The sequence below is a fragment of the Natrix helvetica genome, assembly GCF_964273705.1.
Source record: "Natrix helvetica genome assembly, chromosome: 10".
NCBI classification, from domain to species: Eukaryota; Metazoa; Chordata; class Lepidosauria; order Squamata; family Natricidae; genus Natrix; species Natrix helvetica.
The window spans coordinates 922,777-940,961 of NC_138561.1; the positions used below are offsets into that span (position 1 = coordinate 922,777).

An 18,185-nucleotide genomic window follows, 5' to 3' on the forward strand; every position below is an offset into this window, starting at 1 on the left:
ATTCTTATCAGGAGGAGGTTTAGGTGTCCTGCTCTACAACTTTAACAAATTCCCCCCTCCCACCTGCTCTGGAAAGTGGAGCTGTTAGATACTAGCATCAGCTATAATGGTTTCCACCAAGGTCCTCTGTTCTGGCAGGAACAGAGGTTTAATCTCATTGGTCGAAGGGTCTGACAGCTCCCTATAAAAAGGTTTTGCTGGATTGTACATAGTTGCTACTGTTAATAAAGAGCTGTTGTTACCGTTAGCCTGAGTGTGCCTATCCATTACCCGATCTAACACTGGCGACGAAGGTGGGATTGGAAGGCAACTAGGCGAACCAAAAAGAGCGGAGCAATCCAGCAAGTAAATCCAGCCCAGAGTTCAGTGCGGCTTCGAGCAGCCATTTTTGAGCGGCAAACTTAAAACGCCCTCAGAACACAAAATGGCCATGCACGCCCCACCGACTCCGTATGACCCAGTCACCGAGCACTGGAACTCATATATGCTGAGGTTCGACTGCTTCCTCGAAGCCAACAACCTCATGGGCCTTTCTGAAGGCCGCAAGAAGAACATGTTTCTCGGTTACTGTGGACGGAAAGTGTTCGAAACTGCCAAAGACCTGTCAGAACCAATGCCACTACAATTGGTCGCTTGGTCAGTGCTCCAGCAGATGCTGAGAGCTCAGAAGGCGAAGAAGATGGCAGCTGCAGCATGCGCAGTAGCCGCACCAAGTCGGCGCGCAAATTCGAACAGCGTTTCCCGCCTTGCGCTAGCTGCGGAGGAGACCATGCCTGATCGGGTTGCCATTTCCACGACGCTACCTGCTATGCGCTGCGAGCGAAAGGGGCACATCGCCAAAGTTTGCAGAAGCCACCACAGCGCTCAGAGGGCAACATCAGAGTCACCTACGGCCAAGTCCGCACTAGGCGGGCAAAAAAGCTCACAATCGAGGGCTCTCCATGCAAGATGGAGATCAACACGGGGTCATCACTGACCATCATGCCGTGGTCTACACTCAAGTGGGCTATTCCTAGCCTGAAGAAGCAGCATCTACGCGCCCCTGACATCCACCTTCACGTTTACCAGGGGAACCGAGGCCCCATCGTCGGCCAGGGCACCCTCCGGGTGCAATTTAAGAAGTACAGCGGCCAGCTCCCAGTGACAGTGGTCAGCGGAGACCTGCAGAACCTCCTGGGGTTTGACTGGTTCGAAGCCCTGGGCCTAGAAGTGACCGGTATCAACGCCTTGAAAGACGAGAGCGCTGAAGCAATTTTTAAGAAGTTCGAGGACGTCTTTGGCACTGGTCTGGGTAAGTATGTGGGGACTCCAATCTCTTTTAATTTGGACCCCAACATAGCCCCAATAAGGCTAAAATCCAGGAGAGTACCTTTCGCTTTCCGCCCCCAAATTGATCTGGAAATTGACATGCTCGTAGGCCAGGGAATCCTAGAGCAGGTTGATCATGCACACTGGGAGACCCTTATAGTGACACCTGTAAAATCTGACAGGTCTGTCCACATCTGCGCGGACTACAAATGCACAATCAATGAAGCACTACAACAAAGTGATTACCCTGTACCCATTGTACAGCACCTACTACATTCTCTAGGCCCTGGCAAAGTATTCGCTAAATTGGACATAACACAGGCATACCAATAATTGCCTGCAGATGGCGCTACGGTGGATGCCCAAACCATTGTGATGCACACGGGTGCATTCAAATGTCATCGCCTGCAATTTGGAGTTAGTATCGCCCCTGGATTGTTCCAGAGCATCATGGAATGGCTTTTGCAGGGGATTCCAGGAGTCGTCCCCTATTTCGATGGCATCTTGGTATCGGCTGCAAATGAGGCCCAACTTTTCAAACGTTTACGAACTGTTTTGGCTAGAATTAGAGACAAGGGCCTTCGTCTCAAAAAAGAAAAATGCCAAATTAATGTGCCAAGGGTTGAATTCTTAGGGTACCTAATCGACGGCTCTGGGATTCACCTGACCATGAGAAAAATTAAAGCAATTCAGGATGCCCCTACACCTCGCAATCAAACCGAGCTACAGACATTCCTCGGGCTCCTTAATTTCTACAGTGTCTTTCTTAAACAGAAAGCCACAATTGCTGAGCCCTTACATTGTCTCCTGGCGAAGAACATGAAGTGGTCCTGGGGCAGAGCCGAGGCTGCCGCATTTGCCGCGGTAAAAAGTCTTCTCTCAGCAGACACGTTCCTGGTGCAGTACAGCCAGACCCTGCCATTGGTGCTGACCTGCGACACTTCCCCATTTGGCGTCAGAGCCGTCCTCAGTCACCGCATGCCCAACAGAACCGAGGCTCCCATAGCCTTTTACTCTAGGACCTTATCAGCTGCCGAGCAGATCTACAGCCAGCTAGACTGTGAGGCTTTGGCTGCAGTGGCCAGAGTAAAGAGGTTCCATGAGTATCTATACGGCCGTGATTTTGAACTAATTACAGACCATAAACTGCTGCTGGGCTTGCTGGCTGGGGACCGACCTACTCCTGTGTCATTATCACCACGGATGACGAGATGGACCATTTTCTTAGCCACCTACTCCTACCACCTCGTCCACCAACCAGGTGCCACTTTGCGGCAGGCTGACGCCTTGAGCCACTACCCGCTACCCGAACTTCTTGTATGGGAATCAGCACAGGGAATCAGACGTGCCCTGGTCGCGCCATTCCATCCGGCCTCCAATGGTCAGGCGGAGAGAATAACAGTTATCTTGCTTTGTCTCAAGAAACGCCTGCAAGAAACCCACCAAGCTCAGAGAGCACCAAGGAGTCCTCATTTTAACCCTGGATTACAAATATGAACCAAACCAGAGGTGGATTGATGCTGGTTTGGCCTGGATCGGGCGAACTGGTAGTAGCGGCGGATGAGGCTCCACCCCACCCCACCCCGGACACTTCTGCGCATGAGCAAACTAGTAGGAAAAAAATTAGAAACCCACCACTGAACCAAACCATACAAATTCAAGGGGGCTTCCAGGCGGAGAAAGGACAGCCTAATATGCCTTCATTTGTAGGGATGGGTGCCAAAGAAAAAGTGGGGAGAAGGCCCAGCTGGGTTTCAGAAGCCATTTGAGGGAGGAAAAGGAAGCCAGAGCCTCAAGCAGAGCCTGAAGCTCAAAGGACACCACAGAGTCGGACTGCTCCTATTAGATTGGGTAATGGATAGGCACACACAGGCTAATGGTAACAACAGCTCTTTATTAAATGCAACAAGTGAGAACAATCAAGTGAAGATTGAGTCTGATAGCAGCCCTTTTATAGGGAGCTGTCAGACCCTTCGACCAATGAGATTAAACCTCTGTTCCCGCCGGAATAGAGGACCTTGGTGGAAACCATTATAGCTGATGCTAGTATCTAACACCTCTCCCCTCTTAGATGGAGTAATCTGACTGGTTATGTAGTCACGCAGTTAGTCGGGCTTTTTGGTAGCGCTGCCTGACCTGCGCAGTTCAGTCAGAGGGTGTTCTTTGGACAGGTCGGACGGACCTGTTTGCTCCACAGCTCCTCTTGGTGGAAGCTCCTGGAACCTTTCACAGGCCGCAGCTGGAGCTTCTAGAGCGGTTTGCTATCACTGTGGCAGGAATCCACAGAGTTCCCCTGGTGTAGTTACGGGCGTAAACTGAATCCCCTACACTAAAGTTCCGAATTTTGCTTGTAGAGTCGGGGCGATGCGGTAGAATAGTTTGGGTGTAGCCGGTCTAAGTGGGACCTTAGCCGGCAACCCATGAGGAGCTTGGAGGGGCTTCTCCCTGTAGTGGCACTTGGTGTGATGTGCTGAATTAGCACATAGTGGTCAACCCGTGTTTGCCAATCTCCCGGGTCCATCCTAGAGAGGGCCTCTTTTGCAGATCTCACCATTTTACTTCTGTTTGCACTTCTTTCCTTTTTCCTCTTTTTTTTAACTATTGTAAGCCGCCTGGAGTAGCCCATGACAAGATAGGCAGCAAGTAAATTTAACAAATAAACAATATCTTAAAAATTAACCTCTGCATTTTTTTGAGGAGGTTCAGATTTTTTCTCTGAAGTGTTAGTAGTCGCTGCTTTTGGCAGATTATTATTTTAGTCCAAGGTTATTGCCTAAAGGAAATCCACAAGGTTGCCTTCCACGCTGCACCTGCTAAGGGGAGGAGGGGGTTGGCTGTCAGGAGGAAGAGAAGAAATTTACCAGAAGAGTCGTACATTTTGAGGGATTTCATATGTTGTGTAGTGTAGATGCTGATGATACAAGGGATGCATCCTAAGAGCCATTTGGTGAGGGCTGCTTTGCAGAGCCTGTTGTAGGAAAGAATATAAAGTAGCTAGTTTCCAGGAAACAGAAAAGTGAACAAAGGGCTGACTGGAGTTTGCACTGCAGTTTGGCAGAGAATTTTAAGGAGGGGTTTTTAACAATCCTCCCCTCAGAGTCAACAACATGCATTGGCTACCTTTACATCTAGGAAAAGAATAAGAAGAAACAGGAACCTGTCTGCTAAGGCTGTGCATGGCCTTCAAAAAAGATACTCTGTGAAGTATTTTGGTGCAAAAAAGAAGCACCTTTCCTCAAAGCATTAAAGCAGCTGCATCCTTTGGGGTAATTGGTTCCTCCGAACGCTCCCTCCACACTCGCACAGTGAAGGCAAGACGCGGATGGAAAGAATGTGTGCGAGATAGAGGCCTCTGTTTGTGAAATGCCTGCCAGGAGTGTCTCTGTAGAAGAGATCCTGGCCGATCTCTCTCTCAGATACACCTGTTGAAGATGGAGAAGGAAGGGCAGGAGAACGTAGGTGGGGGAGGGATCATAATTCCACGTTTTCATGCATCCATCTAAACACCCTGGGCCTGATTGGCTGAGGGGCCCTTGAGGCGTGGATGATGCCCATCTCTACTCCAGCCCAGTGCAAGTCGATGCTTTTGACTGGAAGGTCTCAATAGCTGGAGTCGCCTCAGCTTACCCCTCCCCCTCCCACCTAGAGAAAGGGGAGGAGCCCCGAGAAGAAGATCTTCACCCGTTTGCGACAAGCCATGTCTTCCTCTTTCCCGTGACCCCATTGGATGTTGCCTTGGTTTGTGCCATGTGGAAGTTCTGCAGACTTTGGGTGTAAGGAGACTTTCCAGGCCAGCAGGCAGCTCTTACTTTTCCTTCCCCCTCGGGAGAGTCTGGCTGAAGGCACTTTGGGTTGGCAAGAGGAATGAGCCCGACCAGGAAATCAACTTGGCAGGGAATCTAAATCTCACTTCATTGAGATTGGCTATAATAGAATTTCACAAGTCTTGTTTTGCGGTGCCCCCTTCTTCTACCCCAGACAATTAGGGGACAGTATTTCCCTGCTCCGGACTTCAGAAAGCTTCAACCTCCTTTTGCCCAGGAGACCGCCTCCGTCTCTCTCTGCCAAGGTTGCCTTCCTGTTGCCCTGCAGCTTCCCCTGGCCTGAGGCTCCCGTGTCTTGTCCCTCCGTCCTTCCGCAAAGGCTCTCCTCTCAACCTGAGCCCCTCTTTCTCCCTAGGACCACCATAATGGCTGCAGTGGCTTTCCTGGAAGCATTCCAGAGAGTGGCAGACATGGCCACCAACACCAGAGGTGAGGAGCTGTGGGGAGCTTGGGAGGGGAAATTGGTGCGGCCCCTGGGAAGCCCCTTCCAGGGCTTGAAGGGGGAGTTTCGTTGATCCAACCCCAGCTGGGCCCAGTTCTGAGAATCCCTCTCCTTCTGGCACCACTCCGTGAACCTGGACCTGGGCCCAGGAAGGGTGGGGGAGCAGCTGCCTCTCTTTTAATTGGGGCTCTTACCTGAGGCCACCCAAGGTCCCTCCCGCTCCCAGACTGGCACGATCCACATTTGGTCCATCCATTGTGCGGCTGGGGTTCCCGGTGTGAGAAATGCCCACATTTCTGTTTTTATTTTTGCTCTGGTGCTTTGGTTCCTGGAGAAGCTTCAGCCTGAAAAATTGAAATTTCAGAGCCTTTTCCCCATTTGAGTCCCCAGAATGGAGAGAAGCGGCATGCTCGGGAAGGGTCAATGAATTTCAGTCTGGATCGCAGATTGTCTGGGGACAAGGAGCTGGACTCTCTCTGAGGAGCATCAGTGCCTTTGGATTCTGCTGCTGCTGCAGAGAGTGGATTTCTGCTGCAGGATTTGTCCCTTCCCTCCTCATGCACATCTGTCTTGCACCAATGAACATATTGTGTGTGTAAAACAGGATGCTCTGAACAGGCCTTGGGTGTGGGTGTGTTTGTGTGCATTCATCTGGCCTCAGCCGGGAAGGAGGTTGAAGGCAGGGATCTTTTTAAAAAGGCCATGGAGTCATCAAGAGAAAGATCCTTAGAGGGAGCAGGGAGAGGACTTACTGTCTCCTATATCCCCTCCATATCTTGCATTTAACACCTCTGCTCCCCAGTTTTTAAAACCACAATTAGAGCCAAACCAGTGTCCATGGTAGGTTTGAATCACTTCTCTGGTTTTGGTGGGCTTCCCTGCCAGGGGATCTAGGAGAGGGGCTGGGAGGACAGGAGGGCAAGAGGGGTGGGGAGAAAAAGTAACCCCCACAAAGAGCCTGGCTGCACCTCTCGGGAGGGAGACTTCGACATCTCCAAAGAGCCCGAGAGGTCGCATTGTTTTGCTTCTTTCACCTTGAACTCCTCCAGGAGAGCCTTCAGAAACTACTACTGCTATTCTTCCCATCAATGATAATTGTGTGGTTTTCCATCTTTCCAGATCTATTTCTATTTGCTTTCTCATTTTATAATAGTTATCCTCCTTTAGTATTACACACCTTGATGTCAATTGGATACCCAAATATTTCACTTTTTTCACCACCTGTATATCCATTTTCCCAATCAACTCTCTCTTCTGTTTTTCTGTCATATTTTTCACCAAAATTTTTGTTTTATCTTTATTAATCTTCAAGCCCGCTACTTCTCCATATTCTTCTATTATTTTAACTGGCTTTGGCCCTGTTTCTGTTGAATCCTCCATAATAAACACCAAAGCATCCGCAAACGCTTGTAATTTATATTCTTCTTTCTTGACCCTCATACCTTTTACCTCTTTATTTTGTCGTATTTCTCTATTCAAAATGCCAGTTCACATTATTATCAAAGGCCTTTTGTGCGTCCAGTATCAACAACGCCATTTGCTTTTCTGGGTGGGCTTCATAGTACTCTAGCGTATTCAATACAATTTGCATATTGTCTCTGAGCTGTCTCAGGGAGAAATCCATTTTGTTCTATGTGCATGAATTCATTTAAAAGTCTCTTCATTCTTTCTGCCATTATTGATGCAAAAATTTTATAATCCGCATTTAATAGTGAAATAGGTCTATAGTCCTTTACTTGTTGTGGATCTGACCTTGGTGAGTTTCTTGAAGCAGATTTATTGAAAGGGAATAGAAGAAGGTTGACAAAAAGTGTTGGCAACCGGTGTCTTCAATTTTAGAGCCAGGTTTACCTCGGAGTCTTTTTTTTCCCTAGCAGATTCTCTTTCTGGTAACTCAGAAATGCATAAAGTGCCCAGTGTTTTCCAACCACTTCTAATTCTCGGGCTCTGAACAGACCATCCTCTCCCTCCCAAGCAGTCTGCCCCACAGAACATGCCCCACCTATACCAAAGTGATAGAGGGTGGTCAGCCCTTCTTCCCCTCTTCTGCCTCTTTTCTTTCCTTATGTAAACCCTTTGCACATTCATTCACTCAGAATCCATTGTGTGGATGGCACCTCTGGCTTCCATGGGGATGGGGGTGATGTGAGCATGAGCTCAGAGCAGTGATGGAGCCTGGTGTTTTGCAGAGTGGGTGAGGACTCTGCTGGGCTTTGTGACAGCCCCGAGGGAGGTCTCCACCAGGAACTTCTGAGCCAGAATCCGGCCACAGGGAAAGGGGGCTTCCTCCCATCTTGTTCTTCCTGGCCCCTCTGCCTCCTTGTGGCATGACTCTGCTGCTGTTGCCGGCAAGGAGAGGACTTCCAGCTGGCTATTTTCCCGGGGGGGGGGGGGGAATCGCGGGACCAGATAAGGTTGGGTAAGATTGGGTGGTGGAATTGATAGAAGAACAGAAAGTCCTTGAAGGTAAGACGGCGGCTATTCCGTTGGGCCACTGCCAGAGAACATCGCGACTCTGAACTGATGTCCAGCTTCGGGGTCTCTGGGAGATGCTGCTGAGGTCTCCAGCCTGCCTCTTGTGAAGGCCTTTGGACTGTGCCCTCCAAGAAGCCCCGGGTGGGCTGACCTAGTGATGTCAGGTCCATCTCTTCAGTTTTTCCCCAGTGGGGCTGCAGGAAAGATCTTTTGCTGCTGGCCTTTGCCAGTCAATCACTAAGGAGCCCCTTTTCTCTCTAGGAGCCACAAGAGATATCGGCTCGGCACTGACCCGGATGTGCATGCGCCACCGCAGCATCGAGACCAAGCTGAGGCACTTCACCAAGTAAGTGTTGTCTTGTGCAACACAGGTGCACTTCCAGGCCCAGAGACAGAAAGGGGAGCAGTGGACTTTGGAAGGGGAGGGCTGAAGGAGGCCTTCTGTAGCAGGCAGCCCCTTCCTGGGCCAGTCTTACTCCCTCTGCTCTGTGGCCAATTCCCCTGGGGCCAGGGGGGCTCTTCCCACACTCTAGGTGTGTCTAAAGCACGTCATCCCTCCCCCCTCCCCTATTGATGGGAGTCCTGGGTATTTTTCTGACATGCAGAGTAGAGGAACCAACCAAACCTGCAACCTGGGGGGGTTGGGGAGATCCAGTGTCAGCCTCTGTTTCGCTATTTGCTTTCGGCTGCCATTGAAACAGGGGGGGGGGGGCTGGTATTTGGGAGGGGAAGTTTAAGTACAGGAGAGATTGTAAAAAGGGAGATTTTTTCTCACCGTCTACTGCGCGTGCTGGAGATTAGTGCTTGGTGTCGGTCAAGGCCAACCGTCCTGCATACCAACCTTATGATGCTCCTTGAAGATGGAACTCACATGACACCTAAGGGATTTGCAGATTGGACACTGGGATGAGGGTTACCAGGGGGAGGGGTTGGTCACGTATTGATATGTATGATTTCGCGCGCTTTTGCCTCAGATCTTGCTTTGCTTAGCTGCTATCTTTTCATAACCAGTAAAAGTGCTCTTAATCCTGCAAAATGGAGTTAAGTGGTTTCTTTCTTGGTTGCTGAGGGAGGACAGCTTGACATTAAGCAAGATCTGACTTTCGCACTTATCCCGGAGCTAACACCTTCCGAGGGGAGTGTATATAAAACCAAAACCTTTAAAGGAATGTCTTACCCAGGCAGCGACCAGGAGGACGATATGGGGGGCAGCTGCATCCTCGTGTCCCTTGGAGACGGAGCGGATGGTGGATTTGAATTTGGAAGAACGATCTGTCCCCCCCAGGTGGTCGTTGGGAGTGGGACAGAAGTATGACCCTGAGGAAATTCTGGCTAGAGTTACCACAAGGCGATATCGGCGGCCGGCAGTGCTTGGCAGGACGCCAACAAGGGCATCCTCTTATGATGTCCCAGCCTACGAAACTCTTTCAAGAGGCTTGGGAGAGGCGATGTTTACACGAGAGCGGTCCCGAAAGAGAAGCTGATCTCCCAGACCTAGAAGAGAGAACTGCAGAAGCCCTGTTCCACCTAAGGGGGGGCCTGGGGGCAAACAGTGGAGTTCATCAGGATGGGGAAGCCCCAGCAGCAGCAGCAGCAGCCGCAAGAGCCCTCCCAAGAGGAGGAGCCCCCCCCCCCCCCCCGCAGACACCGGATGGCAAAAGTTTTTCCGCTTGGTGTGAAATTTGGAGATGACCCAAAGGAACTAGGATTTTTCGTGGTCCAAGTCTGGAATTTCATGCAACAGTTCGTAGAGGATCTCCCCACAGAAGAAGCCAGGATAAGAGTTGTTACCATGGTGCTGGAGAACAAGGCAGTGGCATGGATGGTTGCCCTGCATAACGATGACTCCCCCCGGCTGAGAGACTATAATAGGTTTATGGCCGCCCTGAGGAAACGCTTTGATGACCCGCTCACAGAGCGGAAGGCCAGAACCAAAATGAAAACCCTTACCCAGGGGAAGAACCCAGTGGCTGATTACATACAAGAGTTTTGTGAATTGTCCATTTATATGCGGGATTGTTCGGAAGAAGCTTTAATGGACAGTTTTATGGATGGCTTAAACAAAGATATATACCAAAACTGTGTAAACAGCGCCCCCCCCCCCCGTAACTTGCAATGCTGGTATGAATTGGAAGCAGACGTGGAGATCGATCTAGCCAGAGAGAAGTACCGCGAAGACAGTGAGAAAGAGAAAGATACCCCTCCCAACCCCCCCCAAAGGAATTCCGAAGGGAGGAAGCCCTGGTCTACCACCTGCTTCTGTTGCGGAAAGGAGCGGCACCGGGCAGCAAACTGCTGCTCCAAGATTGACCCAAAGCCCCCTGCCAGGGGTGGTGGTGGAAGGAAGCCAGACAAACAACCTGGGAAGAGAAGGGACACCGCAATGAAAGGGGTGGAACCTGTTGCGCAATTCCCTCCCATCCCAAGAGAAGAAGAACCGTCCTTCTCGTCGGGGGAAAGTGAAACCGAATCCGATGACGACCATCTGGTAAGTTCCCAATTGGGCTCCATGACCATCCCAGTAGAACTTAAAGTGCCCTCTACTGGTGCCTAAGCAAAAATGCTGGCCCTTTTAGACTCGGGATGCACACGTTGCATTGTTAGCCCGAAAGTGGTGGAAAAAATGAGCTTGAAACTGAGAACCTTGAAAGTCCCCATTGCTTTTTGCCAGCTAGAGGGGTCTATAGCTGGGGGGACTCCTGCCCATTTTGTGACTGAACCTATAGACATGTGGATGGGAGATCACCAGGAAACATTAAGTTTCATTGTGGCACTGAGGATGGACCAGCCTCTCATACTGGGCTTACCCTGGTTACGTAAATGGAACCCACACATCAACTGAAAGAAAGGGTGGATCTAAAGGACGTTTTCAGTGAAAAATCCTCTGATAAATTATCCCCTCACCGTGCAACGGATTGCAGCATTGAGATCCTCCCAGGAGTAAAACTTCCAAAACCCCAGATTTGCTCAATGACCCCACGCGAAATGGAGGAATTACGGAAGTTTATTGACAAAAATTTGAAAAGGGGGTTTATTGAACCTGCTAGGCCACATGTGGCCACCCCTGTGTTGTTTAGAGAAAACAAAGATGGCTCCTTTCATCTCTGTGTTAACTACAAAAATCTTAACTGTGTGTGTGTGGAAAATGTATACCTCCTCCCTCTGATGAAGGATATGTTGGCCCAATTGGGTAAAGGGAAGATCTTCACGAAATTGGACCTAAGAGAGGCCTACTACAGAGTCAGAATCAATGAGGGAGATGAATAGAAAACTGCTTTCAACTGCCCACTCGGGTGTTTTCAATTCAGAGTACTCCCATAAGTACTCTCATAAAACTTTGGAAGCATTGAAGACCCTAGTATGCTATCTCCTAAACAGGTGCATTGGGCGCAACATTTCAACCATTTCAACTTTACCCTCAAGTACATCCCGGGGGTGGGGGGAGAGCTTCATGGCTGATGGCTTCTCCAATACAACAGCTCTAAACTGAGCGTGGTTCACCCAGTTATCCCAACAAAAAGTCTAGCTGCCCCGGTGATTACTAGAAGCCAAGGCATTTCAAAATTAGAGGTCACGACGGACCTCATGTGCAAACATGTGGGCCTTGAGTGTGATGACTGGTTCAAGGAACGTTCAAACGAATGCACTATGAAAGATGGACTGGCTTGGGTAGGGGCTAAATTATATGTTCCTGCTGACCTGAAAACTATTGTTCTTCAACAGGCCCATGATTTGAGAATGGCAGGCCATTTTGGATTTGTAAAGACTTTATATCTGGTTAAGAGACAATTTTGGTGGCCTTCATTGGAAAAAGACATTGAGTCCTACATAGCCAGTTGTCCCGTTTGTGCTGCCGCAAAGCGCCCACCAGGAAAACCCCAGGGCCTTCTCCAAGGTGTGGCCCATCCTGAGGCCCCATGGAAGGAGATATCGATGGACTTCATTGTCGAATTGCCAGAGTGTCTAGGAAATACCGCGATTTGGGTAATTACCAACCTGTTTTCCAAACAAGTCCATTTTGTACCCTGTTCCAAAATCCCATCAGCTGTCGTTGGCTAAGTTGTTCATTTCACATGTATACCAGTTACATGGAGTACATGAACGCATAATTTCGGATAGGGGGGTCCAGTTCACCTCCCTCTTCTGAAAGGAGTTTCTGGAGCTAATTGGCTCCGCCCAGGGGCTAAGCTCCACCCACCATCCTCAGACTAACGGGGCTTGTGAACGGACTAATTCTGTTTTGGAACAGTACCTCCGGTGTTTCACCAATTATCAGCAAGATAACTGGGCTGAACTGTTACACATGCTGAGGTGGCATACAACAACTCTGCGCACAGCAGTACCGGCTTGACCCCTTTTAGAGTTGTGTTTGGGCAGGACTTTGTACCAATTCCTGAGTTGCCTCGAGAAAAACCGCAAATTTTGTTCCTCTCCAAGTGGAGTGACCAGCTTCGCCAAATTTGCAACTCCTGCCCCTTTTCTTATTGAGGGAGAGCAACACTTTGAGGTTAAGGAAATCTTGGACTCCAGGCAACATAGGAATCGAATTCAATATCTAGTATCCTGGAAACATTTTCCCCCCTCCCAGGCTGAATGGGTTGATAAATCTCATGTTAGAGCTTCTAGACTCTTATAGAAGTTCTCCGCTAAGTACCCAGATAAGTCTTGATCATATTTGAATCATACATGTCTTATGTTGTCTTTTCTATTGTTTTATTTTCTTGCAGGGATGACTTCTTTTTCTGAAGTAGGGCCGGATGTCAGCCTCTGTTTCGCTATTTGCTTTTGGCTGCCATTGAAACGGGGAGGAGGGGTTTGGTATTTGGGAGGGGAAGAGAGAGATTGTAAAAAGGGAGTTTTGTTCTCACCGTCTACTGCACGTGCTGGAGATTAGTGCTTGGTGTTGGTCAAGGCCAACCATCCTGCATACCAACCTGATGATGCTCCTTGAAGATGGAACTCACATGACACCTAAGGGATTTGCAGATTGGACAGTGGGATGAGGGTTATCAGGGGGAGGGGGTTTGGTCACATATTGATATGTATGATTTCGCGTGCTTTTGCCTCAGATCTTGCTTTGCTCAGCTGCTATCTTTTCATAACCAGTAAAAGTGCTCTTAATTCTGCAAAATGGAGTTAAGTGGTTTCTTTCTTGGTCCCTGAGGGAGGCCGGCTCGACATCCAGTGGACCGCTCAGTAGCCCAACTGGCAGGTCGGCAGGCAATGAGTGCCCCTCCTCTGCTGCCATCAGGATCAGAAATGCAGGCTGATCTCTAGAAAGCCTTCACTGGACCCATTCCGAACCCTTCCCTTTCCTTTCCTCCCTCTCTCTGTCTCTTCCTCCCTCTGCTCTCTCCCCCTTCTCTCCATCCCCCTTCTCTCCCCCCCCTCTCACACACACACAGACACCCTGTTCAAGACGGAGCCCATTTCCAGGCCCACTTTGTGTAGGGCCAAAAAAAAGAGAAAGGTGACTTTCATTAGGTGGAAGCTTCCTTATCCTTCCCCACCTCCTGGGGCTACTTCAAGAGGAGGGGTAGCTGCTCCGCTGCTCTTCTCAGCCCTGGCCAGAGGAGGCTGCCTCTCACCTCTTCCTTTCTCTGTGGCTGCAGCGCCCTCATGGAGAGCCTCATCAACCCCCTGCAGGAGAGAATAGAAGACTGGAAGAAGACTGCCAACCAGCTCGACAAGGACCACGCAAAAGGTAGGGCTGCCCTGTGGAGCCAGGGGCTGGGGCCACGCAGGAAAAGAGGCTGGCAGGGCGTGTGGGGGCTTGCGATGACTGGAAATGGGGGAAAGTTGTGGCCCTCGGGGCTTGCCTTCTGCCCTTGGGAAAGTCTGTGGCTGTGGTGTGGGGAGCCTCTCCTTGGCCACAGAAGGGAGAAGGCAGCCGACGCAGGAGCTTCACAGTGGCCTCTTTCCTGCCTCTTCAGAATACAAACGAGCCCGCCATGAGATAAAGAAGAAGTCTTCCGACACACTGAAACTTCAGAAGAAAGCCCGCAAAGGTGAGGATCTCAGGATGTGGAAGGAACATTGGGTGGCATTGAGGAAGTGAAGAAGAGAAGCCGTTTGGCATCTCCATAGAACAGGAGATGTGCAGGGATAGCGGCCAGGCTGGTAGAGCTGGACCTACGTCCCCGCAGGACTGGAAAAGTGCAGCATTCATTGGAATTTGCATTCAGCTGCTGTTGGCCTGAAAGCTGGAAGGCTGGGGGGCAGCTGACATATAGAATGATAACACCTAGAAGCCACCTTCCCTCTTCCCCGTGTTTATCATTGGCCTTCCTGGCCATGGCGCTCTGGAAGGAGCAGAGGATTGGAAGCTATCAAGAGCCAGCTGGCAGGAGGGCTGCAAGCCAAGGAGAGGAGGCGGCATCTGAGCGCCTGTCCGCTGGCTTCCCCTGGACTGGGGTGGAAAAGAGCAGATGTTTCCAGAAGCTTCTGCATCTGGTACTTTCTGCAGAGGGGGGGGAGCCTTCTTTTGAAGACTGTCTGGGACCTGAAATGGGCTCAGGGTGGGGATTTGGAGCATTCTCCAATTTCGCTCTGCACTCCTGCAAGGCCCCCCTCGCTCAGGGGAATCTCATGTTCCATCCAGATGTGACCAAAAAGCTAAGCGCTGAGGGGGGGAGGGGGAGGTTGCAGTAATGCCTTGGGGGGTGGGGGCTTTTATTTTGTAAGAGGCAAAGGGGTTTGGGCAAGGGGAGGGGAGGGCGTTTGTGTAGGTACCGGCCCTTCTTTCACACATTCTCGTCTTCTCTTTTTTCCTTCCCACATTCCTATGTAGAGCTACTTGGTAAGTCAAATGTTGCCAACCCAGCTTCCTCCCTCCCTCCTTCCCTCCCTCCCTCCCTCCTTCTTTGCTTTGTGATCTCTCCCTTCACCATCCCACCAGCTGGGCCTGAAATGAAAGAAAACCTCAAATGAGGGGCCACCATAGCTGGATCCCTTGAGGTGCCCAGGGACCTTGGTTCTCCTTTGGAGAGAAACATTCGCCTTCCCCAGGAAGCCTGACGAAACCCTCATTTAGGGTAGCTCAGATCTTATACTGTATGTGGCTGTGTGAAGAAGGCAGAGGTGCTTCAGGAGCCCCACTTGTATCAATGGCTTCTTTCCTGCTCTCTTGGCGAATCCCCTGAATACACTCACTTCACTGACCTAAATGCAGCATCATAGGAGCCTATAGATCAAAGGAACCATCAAGCCAGACACAAGACTGAGCACAGAAATCCAGACTTCCTGAGCTCTGGATCTCTAGCCTGCGAAGAAGCGCCCGCCAGTTCTCTGAGTCATTATTGGTTCCACAGTCCAACTTGTCTTTATTGGGAATTTGTAAACCTTTATTTTTGTAAAAATAAGTAAAAAGCTTTTACATATGCAGATAAAGACATTTCTGTATTGCCATAATTCATCACAAGAAGGCTACTTATGTTGTGAACTTAAACTTGAAATCTGCCTCCTTGTTACTGGAACCTGTTATTCTGGGTCTTGCCCTCTTGTTATGAGATAGAACCAGTCTTGAACATGGGTGGCATCCTTTCAGGACATTGAAGAGGGTCCTCCTGTCCCCTCTCAAGCTCTTTTCATAGGATCTGGCTTCTTATTTGGTGGACACCCTCTTTGCCCTTCTCCAATCTTGCTAAATCCTTCTTGAAGTGTGGTGCTTGAAGAGCTGGGTTTGCTGCAGAAAGTAGATCTAACCAAAGCAGAATGAAATGGATCCTTGACTTCTGGTCTGGAAGATACATTCCTGTTGCTGCAGCTGAAGGCTGCAGACTGAAACGAGTCATCTTTTGAGATGCCAAATATTCCCAATATTCCTGCCCTGCTTCTGTCATTCTCATTGGGAAGGTTTTGCTTTGCTTTGGGTTTTTTGTGCTCAAATCAGCTAATGGCCGATCTCTCCTGGTGGCCGACTGGACAAGTCGCAGCCGTTTTCTTAGCAAGGCTTCTCCGAAGCGGTTTGCCATCGTATCCTGCCTGAGCCTGAGAGGGAGGGGCCGGCCCCAGATTACCCTGCTGGCTTTGGGCCCAAGGTGGGACTAGAACTCACTGTCTCCTGGTTTCTAGTCTGGTGCCCCCACCACTAGGCCACCTATTTACGAGAAATTGCACGAAGCCTACTTCTTGAGTGCCCTAACAGAGGTTTAGGGCTCATCGGGTACATGGCAGCCCAGGTGGTACTTAGCCAATTCACCTCATCATAGTCGTTTGCTTCACCTTTTGCCCTGGCTTGGAGTTGAGACATACAGGATTCTGTCCCCTTGGAGGCGTTCAACTGTCAGGGCTGCCTTTGATCTGTTAAGAGAAGAGAAGGGAGGGACCTTGGAGGTCTTCTAGTCCCACCCTCTGCTTAGGCAGGATACCCTATAGACAAATGGATATCCAATATCTTCTTTGAAACTTCCAGCGTTGGAGCATTTACAACTTCTGGAGGCAAATTGCTCCAGTCAGGAAATTTCCCTTAGTTCTAAGTTGCTTCTCCCCTTGATTAGTTTCCACCCATTGCTTCTTGTTCTACCCTCAGGTGCCTTGGAGAATAGCTGGACTCCCTCTTCTTTGGGGCAGCCGCTGAGATATTGGAAGGCTGCTATCACGTCTCCCCTCGTCCTTCTTTTCATTAAACTAGACATGCCCAGTTCCTGCAACCGTTCTTCATATGTTTTAGAAAGGAAATCCTTGACTCCATAGATTCAGAGAAAAGGTACCTTTACTAAGAACAAACTGAATGCAGCAAAAGTCAGGCAAGGTCTGAAGCAAATAGGCGTGAAAAAGACAAATTAACCCCAGAGGCGCCCCCCCCCCCCACATTGGTCAAGTTAAGCAGACAGAGTCCAATCATTGGCCAGGAAGTTGTTTTGGGAAAGTCTCACGTGCTCCACACTGCCATCATGCATACCGTTCCCAAGACGGTTGGCCTTGAAGATGTTAAGCAACCCAAGGTGGCCTTGAGGCCAAACCACCCCATCCACTCTCACACCACTTGCACGCTTCCCCTCCCAAATGCCCATTGCTCCCCCCCCTCCCCATTTCCATATCAGCTGGCAGTAAGCTTGAAGGAAAGCGATGACCAGGCTGACATCCCCAAATGACCTTGACATTTCCTTTCAGCAAAGAAGGGCCCACTCTGGCTTTGGCCCTTGGCTCCCCCAACACCCAACCAGCAGGAAGCTTTTGTTAACGTGCAGTTGAAATCTGTCTCTCTGGTAACTTAAATGCATTGCTTTATGTGCTGCACTCTGGAATGATATAAAAACAACTTTGAACCGTCTACTTCATCTTGATTCCTCTTAGACTTCTGTTTGTGCAGATCCGAACACGCTCAAATCCTTCAGTGTCTCTTCCAGAGAATTTGTTTCTCGTTCCCAATCTTCCCAGCTGCACTTCTCTGAACCTGTCCCAGTTTCTCTGAATCCTGGTGTGAGAGATCCAAAACCTCCTGTGGTTTGGCAACCATATCATGCTGCTGCTCCCTATCCAGTTTGCAATGATGCTTTCTGTTCAGTTGGCTCTGATTCTCCATGGTTTCATGGACCGGCTCTCTCTCTCTACGTTTCCCAGTGTTGGGTGGCTTCTTTTCCACTGCTTTCTGCTTCAGCTGGGATCGATTTTAATAGTGTCTCAGCACTGTGGGTTTTCGGCCCCCTCATTTCCGTTTACCTCCCAGCGTTCCAAGGAAAACCGCTTTCAGTATGTAGTCAGTTCAGGTGGGACTCAATTGAAACCTTTTCACAAGGTATTACTGCCCAAACTGGGTATCCAGCTTTCTGAATCTGTTTCCTAAGCTCGGTCCTGTGGAATCCCGTTCCATTAGCCTGTTTCCTGTAGCTAAACATGACAGAGCAGTGATGGCTAAGCTTTTTGTTGCCGAGTGTTGAAAGCACACACGCACGAAAGCATGCACGCGTGCATCTATAATGCAATGTGTGGACGACCCCTACGTGCCCACCACACCCCACTCATGCACAGGGGTCTCCCACATGCGCCCCGCCCTCCGCGCATGTGCAGCAGAGACCCAAAACCTAGCTGGTGGGTGCGTGCTGCACAGGCGCAGTGCAACTGTGCTGGGGTGACGCATCGCATGCCCACAAAGAGTTCTCTGCGTGCCACAGGTTCCACTTGATTTTGATCAT

The 18,185-nt window shown here is 49.9% G+C and overlaps 1 protein-coding gene across 4 annotated transcripts in view; it reads left to right on the plus strand.

The window, feature by feature from the left end:
• Positions 1-18,185, plus strand: part of MTSS2 (MTSS I-BAR domain containing 2) — a 60,121-nt gene that overhangs the window by 21,213 nt on the left and 20,723 nt on the right. For 3 of the 4 annotated variants that reach the window (XM_081963634.1, XM_081963635.1, XM_081963637.1), the window contains exons 3-6: positions 5,401-5,561; positions 8,311-8,395; positions 13,662-13,753; positions 13,983-14,057. In XM_081963634.1, the coding sequence (XP_081819760.1) occupies positions 5,401-5,561; positions 8,311-8,395; positions 13,662-13,753; positions 13,983-14,057 (413 nt within the window). The remainder of the gene's footprint in view (positions 1-5,400; positions 5,562-8,310; positions 8,396-13,661; positions 13,754-13,982; positions 14,058-18,185) is intronic. The other variant, XM_081963636.1, reaches the window with a different exon arrangement.